This window comes from Gadus morhua, chromosome 2, assembly GCF_902167405.1.
Source record: "Gadus morhua chromosome 2, gadMor3.0, whole genome shotgun sequence".
Classification (NCBI taxonomy): domain Eukaryota; kingdom Metazoa; phylum Chordata; class Actinopteri; order Gadiformes; family Gadidae; genus Gadus; species Gadus morhua.
The window spans coordinates 14025019-14034831 of NC_044049.1; the positions used below are offsets into that span (position 1 = coordinate 14025019).

A 9813-nucleotide genomic window follows, 5' to 3' on the forward strand; every position below is an offset into this window, starting at 1 on the left:
GGTCAAGGCACACAATTTCACCTTCACCCATCACTCACTGGAGTCCAATGTAGCCCCCCTTCCCCCAACCACCACCACCACCACCACCACCTCCATCACCATGTAGACCTAGTCCTACCACTTTTTTGTAATGTAATCACTATCATTTAAGTAGGCTATCAATAGATATTGTCCTGGTGTCCGGAGAAACAATGAAGCACAAGAAAGTTTATAAGCTGAGGGATGAAATAGCGGCTCATTCGGATACAATATAGAAGATGCGTAAGAGACAACTGCGCTGTGACTAATTCAGGCCTATTTGTCGATTTTCAGGTGTATCCACCGTGTGCGTGTTTGTATGCGTGTGCGTGTGCGTGTGCGTGTGTGTGTGTGTGTGTCTGTGTGTTTACGTATCTGCATACGGATATAAACCCATAGGCTAAATGGCCAACTCCCCTCTACTTTGGCAGTGACGGTGCATGGTCAAGGCTCTAACAAATTGCTTTATTAAACACCATTCGTTTTTTAGATGTAAGAGGAAATTAAAGTAACGTGCTGAGGGTCTGCGGATAGACTAGCCTATTTAGGCCATTTTGTAGGCCTTATAATAGTGATTCATTTCTGGATTTCACTTACACTTTTTTACCACGTGTTCTCTTTTGGTCATCGTTATATTGTGAAGCCAGGTTTTTGTAAAACGATATATATATATATATATATATAGAACGAATAATAATAATAGTATTAATAATAATAATAATAATAATAATAATAATAATAATAATAATAATAATAATTGTAACAGTGATGATGTCACTCGTGTTTCTATTTATTGTCCAGCCACGAAGAAGAAATGATGCAATAATATTGGTGGAATCATGTTTTACCTCAGTGTGTTGTAATTTTTCTTTGTATCTGGAACCTGAATAGGTAAGTAAAGTTTCCTTTGATTTGATCTGATTTGATAATGACGTAAAATTCAAGACGCGACAATGACGCGTGCCCAGTACACATGCGCAGTAAGATTAAAGGGCCACAGATTGTGAGTGCGCAAGCGCACGACGAGTCATCGACGCGATGTCCCCTCCCTCAAAATCTCCATCAGACATGCCCCTTTCACGAGTCCTTTCCCGTCTGCGTTACATTACATTACATGTAATTTTGATTACTAAATCAGATTACAATACTTTCGATTCATTTTGAAATAGTTTTAACATCAGGCAAAACGGATATAATGGACACGGACCATACAGAACCCGTCATAGACACTAAAACGGCACTGCATTCTTGGCGTTATGGCCACCATTTTACACACAAGGCAGATCAAGGAAAAAATGTAATCGTCCAGTGTAACTTATGTTTACCGAATGTTAATCTGTTATCCACCTCAAAAACATCAACGTCAAATCTAAAGAAACATTTAGACGTAAGTTGTATATTTTCACTTCTCTGTGCATTGGTAAAAGGCAGGTACCTTTTTGGTTGAAAGAATGGCTGGTTGTATGTACCTTAGGTATATGGTCATTTCACTTTCATTGAATGGTGGCCTGTGCTTTTGTGGACCAATCTCTGATGATTGTTCTTTATCTAGATATATACAGCCTTATACTGTCAGATGTCCCATTTCACGTTTGAAAGTGGGTGTTAAATTTAAAAAAAAAACACTCTTCATATATAATATTTTTGTATTTTTTGTATTATATTTCAGAGGAAACATTTGGGTTGCCATGAGGTCAATGCACCAAAGAGGGGCCGAAAGAAGGAACACAACGGTGAGGCCACCAGTCATTTCCAACTCAAGAAAGTTAAAGCAGAGATTATTTCCAAAACCCAGGCACAATCGAGATTAGATGAGCTAATATTTAACTTCATTGTGGAGGACTGCCAGTCTTTCCATCTGCTTGAGCAGCCTGGCTTCAGGAAACTGCTGGATGGTTTAACTGAGGGTCAGCTGACCATGGACAAGCTGACCTTGTCCACCAAGGTCGACCTGGAATTCTCCAGCATGAGAGAGGTGTTGACGGCCAAACTCGACAGCGTCCTGCACATGTGTACCACAGGCGACATCTGGACCACGGGCAGCAGGAGCTACTTCGGCATGACCTGTCACTGGATCGACGCAGTCACCTTGGAGCGGAAATCCGCCGCCCTGGGTTTCGCTCGGCTTGAGGGGCCCAACACAGTTGAGGCCATCTCAGGCCGGATCCGCGACATCCACTGTGCGTATAACATCGAGAGCAAAGTTCAGACCACACTGGTGGACAACGGCAGCCCTTTCGTCGGCATGTTCAAGGAGTTCCTGGCGGACGGCGATGAAGATGACGTGGGTTTCTTTGAAAACGTTGGCGCCATCCTGGACAGTGAGCAGGAACGGGACGCGCCGGTGTTTGTGCCGGACGTGGGCCACTGCGCCTCGCACACCCTGGACCTGATTGTGATGGAGGACTTCTGGCTGGCGGTGTCCCAGGGCCCCGTGGGCCAACTGTACTACAGCACCATGTCCAAGGTCTCTGCCTTCTGGAGCAAATGCCACAAGCTGCAGGTGGCGTCCGCGAAAGCCGAAGACGTGGCTAAGATGCCCCTGGTGGTGCCGAGCGCCAGCCGCTGGAACGCTGAGTACAGCATGGTGCAGAGGCTGGTTTCTCTGGCCGAGAAGGAGCGGTCGGTTCTGAGCGAACGGCTTGGCGTTCCCGCGCTACAGGCCAAGGAGATGGCCTTCCTGCAGGAGTACGTGGTGGTATTCAAGCCGCTGGCCTTTGCCCTGGAGCTTTTCCAGGCCGAGCAGAAGTGCTACCTGGGCCTAGTCATCCCCACCATCCTTAGCCTGAAGAACAAGCTGACAGAGCAGCGGGCGACAGCGCGCTACTTCGCCGACGTCATCGACACCGTCGTGGCCACAATTGACGAGCGCTTTCGCAACGTTTTCGCCAGCACTGAGGCCAAAATCGCCACAGCGACCACACCCCAGTTCCGGCTGTGGTGGATGTCTCCCTCGGAGAGGGAGGAGATGTGCGGCCTGCTGGAGACGGCCGAGCTGGACCCCGGCTTCCCCGTGGAGGAGGCGACGGACGAGTACGACACCATCACAGAGTCTGAAGACGACTTTTTCAGCTACGGGCCCGCGACGCCCCGCAGTCGGCCTGAGAAGCTAGGCGCCAAGGAGGAGATCCACAAGTACCTGGAGGGCACAGGGAAGAGCCTGGAGTGCCTAAAGGACTTCCCCAGAGTAAGGCAGCTCTTCATCAAGTACAACACAACGCTGCCGTCTGCGGCGCCCGTGCAACGCCTCTTCAGCCACAAGGCGAACCTGGCTGCCCCGCAGAGAATCACCAGTCTGACCGACGACTTCTTTGAGAGGATCAACCTGCTGAGATACAACAGCACCGTCTGCTTGTTGGACACCTAGTGGAGCTCAAAGCCTAATCAGCAAAGATTAACTATAAAAATATAACGAGCGACATTGAAACTAAATGAATAATTTCTTAGTATGTTATTAATTAATGGGATGGCCAATATTAGTTGGCCTGGACTCAGGATAAGTAGCCCATTAGGCAAACATTCAAGTTACTCCCAACCCACAATCTTTATTTTTTATTATGTACATGTGATTTTAGTTTTATATTAATTTGAGCTCCCTTGTTGACTGTTTTTTGTACTACACTAAAGAATAGAAGAAACGCAAAATCTTTGTATATGGTGAGTTCTTCTTCCTTCGTGAACCACGTCCGCTATTCAGCAGATAGAGGTCATAGGGGTTATGTGAACCAGATGTAATCAGTGTAGAAGTGGGGCATGATCACTTGCCCAGCTGTTTTACATACAGCCAGGAGTGCATCAACCGATTACTGATGAAAAAAATAAAACTGCAATAATTTCTAAATGGGAACAGAGCATGCATGCACACACAATGCCAATCATCCTAGGTTCATCTTTTCCTAAAACATTAATTTGCATCGTGCTAATTAATGGTACAGAAAGATATTAGTATGACTCAATCAAATGGTGGGGTTGAAAAGGATGTACATCGCCCTCCATTTTATTCTAAGTGTGGACATTACACACCTGGACACCAAAGCAAACTGAAAGGTCCAGTTTGTAAATAGAGTTTGGCCCACCACATCTTGATGATTACCCTTTCAAATGCAAATTATTCCAATTGAAATTAGTTTAAATAAAGTAAGCAAGCGGCAAGGCTGAAATTCCCTTTTGTTGAAAAGCACTAGTATGCTAGGCCTTTTTATGTACTTATAGAAGTGAAAGATGGAGTACCTATGTTTTATATACTCTTGAGTACTGTATATACTCTTGAGTACTACGTGTGGGATGTTAATCCTGAAAGACAAAAAAAGCTCTTCAAACCAACACTTAGCAGCAGCTTCCAAAACACAAACCATAGGTCAGGGTTTCTCCCCATTCCGTTTTATTGACTTAAGAAAAGAAAAAACATGGATAGAAAGTGTCAAGATCTCCACACAGCACACTTGATGTTGGTCAGGTCTGCATCTCATTTGCACCATTTAGTGTAAAAATTGTATTTGCACGCATCCCCATGTATTACACACACATGCATCTTGAGCAGGGTCACATTAGGCACAATGTGGGAGGTGTGTGTGTGTGTGTGTGTTACTTTAACAGTAGAAGTTTTCCCTTTTGTTCCAATTCTTAACCAAATCCCCCATTGTCCATACAGTCCTCTGATGCTTACTTTCTCTGGATAGAATACCCAAGATGTCGAGAACCTTCACCAACAGCACATCGACTGCCGCGTTCAGAGATCCATTCAGAGGAATGAAGAACGAGAGGAAAAATCGGACATGGGTTCTCTTGATTTGTGAATTGCAAATACCAACTGTCTCTCCCCTCTCCTTGATAGAACCAGGGTGAGAACAAGCAGTAGATACAAGATACACATCTTCACAGAGCTTATCTCTGATTGGACGCGGCCTCCTACTGTAGCTGGGCCCGGCTAAAATAACCCAGGTTCTCGCAGGCCTTCATCCAGCGCTGGACATGGGTGGGCGCCGCCGCCGCCGCCCCGCTTCGCACCGCGCAGCAGTAGCACGCGATGTCCGCCAGGGAGAGCTCAGGTCCCGTTAGCCAGGGCTGGCGGCCCAGCGCGGCGTTCAGGGAGCGCAGCGCAGCCGCCTGCTCCTTGGCCCCGCCCTCGGCTAGCTGGAAGAAGGCCGTGTCCACCCAGCTGTCCACCAGCGTGGCCTGGCCCACGTCGCTCGGGTCGGGGGAGAGCAGGCGGAAGAGGAAGCGTGCCACATTGGCCTCGCCCTCGACGGGACACATGTTGCGCACGCTGAACTTCATCTGCAGCTTGGGCACTGTGGGTAGGTGGGGAGGGGGAGGAGGGGAAGAGGAAGACAGGGGATACGGTGAGACACCAAGATAGAAGAGGGGGCAGTACAGTGGTTGGGGTGTTTGACTTCCAGATAGAAGGTTCTGGTTTCAAGTCCAAATGTCAACTGCTACTGGTAGGCATTCTTGAGCAAGCATCTAAATAAATTAGTGTAGCTCTAGTGTCTTTCAGCTTAAAGGGTCAGGGTTTAATCCTGTTCTCATCCTAGTCACAATGCCCAACTACGCCTGATTACAGTCATGTACAAATAAAATTTACTTAGAATAATAAGCTTCGTCTTATTGACCAAATGATTATTAATTATTGCAAACGGGTTTTAGTAATGCACATGTCAACATGTTTGTTACAGCCCATCCATATTTACGGCAAACAAGGTTAATTTGCTTTACTCTCTGGTAAACCTAAAGGTACGGCCACACTGAACGCGTTAGAGGCGTAGAAAATCGGCATTTTTGCATAGGGAACCATTGGTTTATGCGCGTAGATGCGATACACGCGCTAAAGCAGCGCGTTAGCCGCGTTCGACACCTTATACGCGCCCAACGCAGCAACGCGCGGAGTTCAAATAATTTAACTTTTTACGCACCTACGCGTGACGCTTAGCTGCGATAGCCAATCAGCGTTTAGCTTGACCCAATGTAACTGGCAGAGAGACGGAGGACGCACAGAAGCAGAAAGAACATGGAAGACCAAGTCATCGTTTCAGTGTGTGCTGAAACGATGAGGAGGTGGTGAAACTCATCCAGCTGTGAGCGCCTACGGAGGATGTCATGCACTAGAGACCCGACCCCGAGCCGACCCGCGGGCCGGATCGGGCTGATATTTCCCACCACTATCCTCGGCCCGGGCCTTTGATCGAGTGTTTGTGTTTTGTTTTTTTTAATCATTGCTTTATTTGCCTAATCTGAGGTGAAATCTATGCCATTAACAGAAATATTATAGGCCTTTATTACACAGGTCTTCTCAATGCCGTGGAACGCTCCGTTCACTTGCATGGGTAGTAGTCTGGTAACTAACTGCTAAGCGACGTCAACGTTTTTGGCGGACTATCTCTCTGCTGATCAACACTACGAATGCTGGTAACGAATAATTGTAAAAAGACACACCATGTGAAGTTATTTTTTCGTTTTGGCAAGTAGCCGTGTAACAAGCCGGATAATGTATAGAACGTTGACGGTCATTATAGAAAATAAGCCCCTTCAGGGCTAACAGGACACCTACGCTGCGCGTCGGTGTCCTGTTAGCCCTGCCGGGTCTTATTTTCCCCGATAATGACCGGCGTTCTATACATTATCCCTTACATATATATTTAGCAGGGTAGGCCTAAGTAACAAATGTGTACAAAGTTACACATGTGTTAAAAAAATGTCGGGTTGAAATAGGGCTCGGGCTCATCATTACAGTTAAATTTGTCGGGCCGGGCTCGGAAAGATCCTGCACGGGCTCGGGCCGGGTCAGGCTTGATTTTCTGGCCCGATCTAAGCTCTATCATGCACCCAAACACGGCGGCGTTTGGGTTTCCGACTCTCCTCGAACTCCCACAACAAATACGTTTTGGGCGAGCTCATCTAGCTGCGTAGGCGCGTTGAACCATTTTTGTGACACACAATGATCAAGCGTCAGGTTAGGCAGGTTAGGCGCGTAACACGTTCAGTGTGGCCGTACCTTAAGTCAGTCTGTCACCTCTCCCTCCCTCCCTCCCTCCCTCCCAAATCTCTCCCAGCCGACCCCCCCTCCTCCCATACCGTCCTTCCATATGAGGGTGAAGCCCAGCTGGAAGAGGTTCCGGGCGGAGCCGTCGGTGAGGCGGGCGCCCAGGCAGGACAGCAGCTGGGGGGGCACTCCCGACACAGACGAGTGCACGTGGACAGCGGAGAGCACCCGGTAGCGCTGACACAACAGCCCGTGGAGCACCAGTAGGGTGAGGGGAGGCTGGGCGGGGTTGGCGTTGATGACGATGTCACGCAGGGCGCCCAGGTCCTGTGGCACGGGTAGACGCCGGGAATACGGAGTAGTTTGTCGTCATCATCAGGACAATGCTCGTGATTGATATTTTTTCAAAAACGGGACTATTGGGACATCCTAATAATTTATCCTCCGACTTAAACCGGTTATTATGGGACATCCTGAGAACATCGCTGCTGTGAATGAGGCTTAATTGATTTGATAATATATGTCAAGTATGCCCAATAAAAATAGAATCTAACAATATAATAGAAAATATTATTTTACAATGCACGTATTGATCAAGCCAGTCTGAGAATATATATAAACAATGCAACAGCAGGAGGCCACAGCCCCTCCCCACCTTGCCTAGCAGGGTGTCCAGATCTGCAGTGCCTGTAAAAGTGCAAGCAGTGGGGCTGGGGGATGCAAGGCTGCAGCTGACGGTCAGGTCCAGGTCAGCGTCCGGGGTGGCCACCGTCTTAGCCAGACCGTCAACTGCCGCCTTCAACTCAAACAGCTTCCTCATGATCTCGTCCTGCCGAGCCTCCAGAGCTCTCACAGCCGAGTCCGGCTCGCCATTCTGAGAGGGAGGGGGAGAATGTGTGTAAGCACCGGGATGATGTTAAGAGATTATTATATTGTCATGGGGTTAGGGATATGTATATCCACAATTATTAATGGTTTTGCACACTAGTGTTTTTATTGTAGATCATTTCACGAGTATGACATGAATGAACACATAGCACACACTAGCCCCATTAAAAAACCGACATATTTGTTGTGTTTTATTGATATACTGTCATGCTACGTACAATACAAACTCAAACATTACACGCTATATAGAGCAAAGCACACACATTCCAAGATTTAAACGCCCTTATCACCAGACAATCAAAAAGGTTGGCTGAAGAAGTGTTATCCTTTCCATATAACAATACCAGAACATTGTGGAAACAGAAACCAAGGATGAGGCGACATTGCATCATCCTCAACGGCTACTTGTCTTTGATCCAGACTTACACCCAGCTAGGCTACATGTACGGTTGCCAATCAGGGAAGTTATATGAAAGCTAAACGAGTTAAAATAACTGGTAATACTGACTGAGGTTATATTAAAGCTGATGTGTGGATCACTATTATCGTTCGGTGCCAAGTTAGTTACCTGATGCGCATGTTCGGAGAAGCAGCTGCTTGCTCGCTGCTCGTGGACATTGGGTAACTTGTACATGCACGTTGGCAAATCAATCTTTGTTCCACCCTCATATATGGGCTTTACCTGGTACATAGACATGTTTTCTGGTGTAAAGCGGCCTCTGATTGCTACAATAAAAAAATAAAATCCCAGCAAACGCTGTGCTTGGGTGATGTTTCTTGACAGACAGCAGCAGCCGCAGCTAACTCACGTACATGCCTGGACCGGAACTAAAAAACCTTCACGTTTACGTCACATCCGTTATTAAATACCATTGTATGAACATTTGTCATAAATTCTGGTTTCTTGCGCACGTTAATGCAAGGAATTAATATTGTAAATATTACTCATATGAAAACGGTAATAGTAAAAACAATGCAATTTCCGTTCTGTGCTTAATTTCTGCATATGAATAATTGTATCGCTAGAGGGCGCCACAGTATTTATCTTTAAGGATCGAACGCCTCAAGACGATTGCACGTGTGAGTGTGTGTGTGCGTGTGAGTGTGTCTGTGTATTTCTGTGTGGGTGTGTGTTCACGTGCTATTTTATGTAACCTGTGCACGTTCAAATGTAAATGTGAACTGCTGAAAATAATTACATTGCATTTCCAGTACAATTCACATCCACCTGTTACCCTTAACTCTCAACAATATACCTTATCATTGAGGAGTAATAGCAGGAAAGCAGCCCTGCTATATTTTTATGTACCAGGGCATATAGTTAACTAAACTACTGAACTAGCAAAGATAGCATACATTGACCACGATCCCTTTTCACAGAGCTCTCATAGCAGGACAAACACAGTGTAGCCCTCAACATTCCGATTGGATAGATATGTACGTGTCTCATTGATGCTTGTCAAAGCACCAGCTGTGGTCAATATGAGTAATGCCCTGGTATATACAATGCCTGGGTCAATAATTAGTGCTATGAGTGACCCCTGGGTTCGTCATACGAAGCCACCTCTGCAAACAGGATCTCATCAAATTTTTGTTTTAACTTGTTTATTAATTTTCAATTAGCCAAGAGCAGATCATACAATTGATGACTGACTTACAATTTTAGAACGACTATACAACAACTCAACATAATGTATTGTTCATACGTATTTGTTCACACATATATATATATATATCACCTGCCATACATTCCTTCTGATTGGGGAAACCTGCATTTGACTCTACTGCTCTGTATCATGGAACCACGCCCCTCCCCTTGCAGCAGCAAAAGAGTTCCCTTCTAATCACCGCTGCAGGAGAAGCCTTGCGTCCCGAGGTCGCAGCGGTCAGACGGTGGTTCTATTTACAATGTCTCTCGACCACTCCCT

At 46.4% G+C, this 9813-nt stretch overlaps 2 protein-coding genes across 3 annotated transcripts; one reads left to right on the forward strand and one right to left on the reverse strand.

The window, feature by feature from the left end:
• The first annotated feature begins 1066 nt into the window (after nucleotides 1-1066).
• Nucleotides 1067-3663, forward strand: zbedx (zinc finger BED-type containing X). 2 transcript variants are annotated; one of them, XM_030343938.1, is made up of 3 exons: nucleotides 1067-1405; nucleotides 1688-1751; nucleotides 2040-3663. In XM_030343938.1, the coding sequence occupies exons 1-3, from the start codon at nucleotides 1214-1216 to the stop codon at nucleotides 3383-3385; spliced, it is 1602 nt and encodes a 533-aa protein (XP_030199798.1). In that variant the 5' UTR covers nucleotides 1067-1213; the 3' UTR covers nucleotides 3386-3663. The 2 variants fall into 2 exon arrangements, with proteins under 2 accessions (XP_030199798.1, XP_030199788.1); XM_030343928.1 differs by having other exon boundaries at nucleotides 1688-3663.
• Nucleotides 3664-4370: 707 nt separating this feature from the next.
• aimp2 (aminoacyl tRNA synthetase complex interacting multifunctional protein 2) lies at nucleotides 4371-8720 on the reverse strand. The gene is made up of 4 exons (XM_030343949.1): nucleotides 8454-8720; nucleotides 7653-7871; nucleotides 7090-7324; nucleotides 4371-5309 (listed from the first exon to the last, which is right to left on the reverse strand). The coding sequence occupies exons 1-4, from the start codon at nucleotides 8580-8582 to the stop codon at nucleotides 4927-4929; spliced, it is 966 nt and encodes a 321-aa protein (XP_030199809.1). The 5' UTR covers nucleotides 8583-8720; the 3' UTR covers nucleotides 4371-4926.
• Nucleotides 8721-9813: the final 1093 nt, after the last annotated feature.

Excerpts from the sequence above, each read along its gene's own strand:
- aimp2 (XM_030343949.1), bottom strand. The coding sequence starts at position 8,582 with ATGTCTATGTACCAGGTAAAGCCCATATATGAGGGTGGAACAAAGATT. Across the intron at positions 7,872-8,453 it reads TCTCCGAACATGCGCATCAG|AATGGCGAGCCGGACTCGGC; the intron begins GTAACTAACTTG and ends CCTCCCTCTCAG. Across the intron at positions 5,310-7,089 it reads CACCCTCATATGGAAGGACG|TGCCCAAGCTGCAGATGAAG; the intron begins GTATGGGAGGAG and ends ACCTACCCACAG.
- zbedx (XM_030343928.1), top strand. The coding sequence starts at position 1,214 with ATGGACACGGACCATACAGAACCCGTCATAGACACTAAAACGGCACTG. Across the intron at positions 1,406-1,687 it reads ATCTAAAGAAACATTTAGAC|AGGAAACATTTGGGTTGCCA; the intron begins GTAAGTTGTATA and ends ATTATATTTCAG.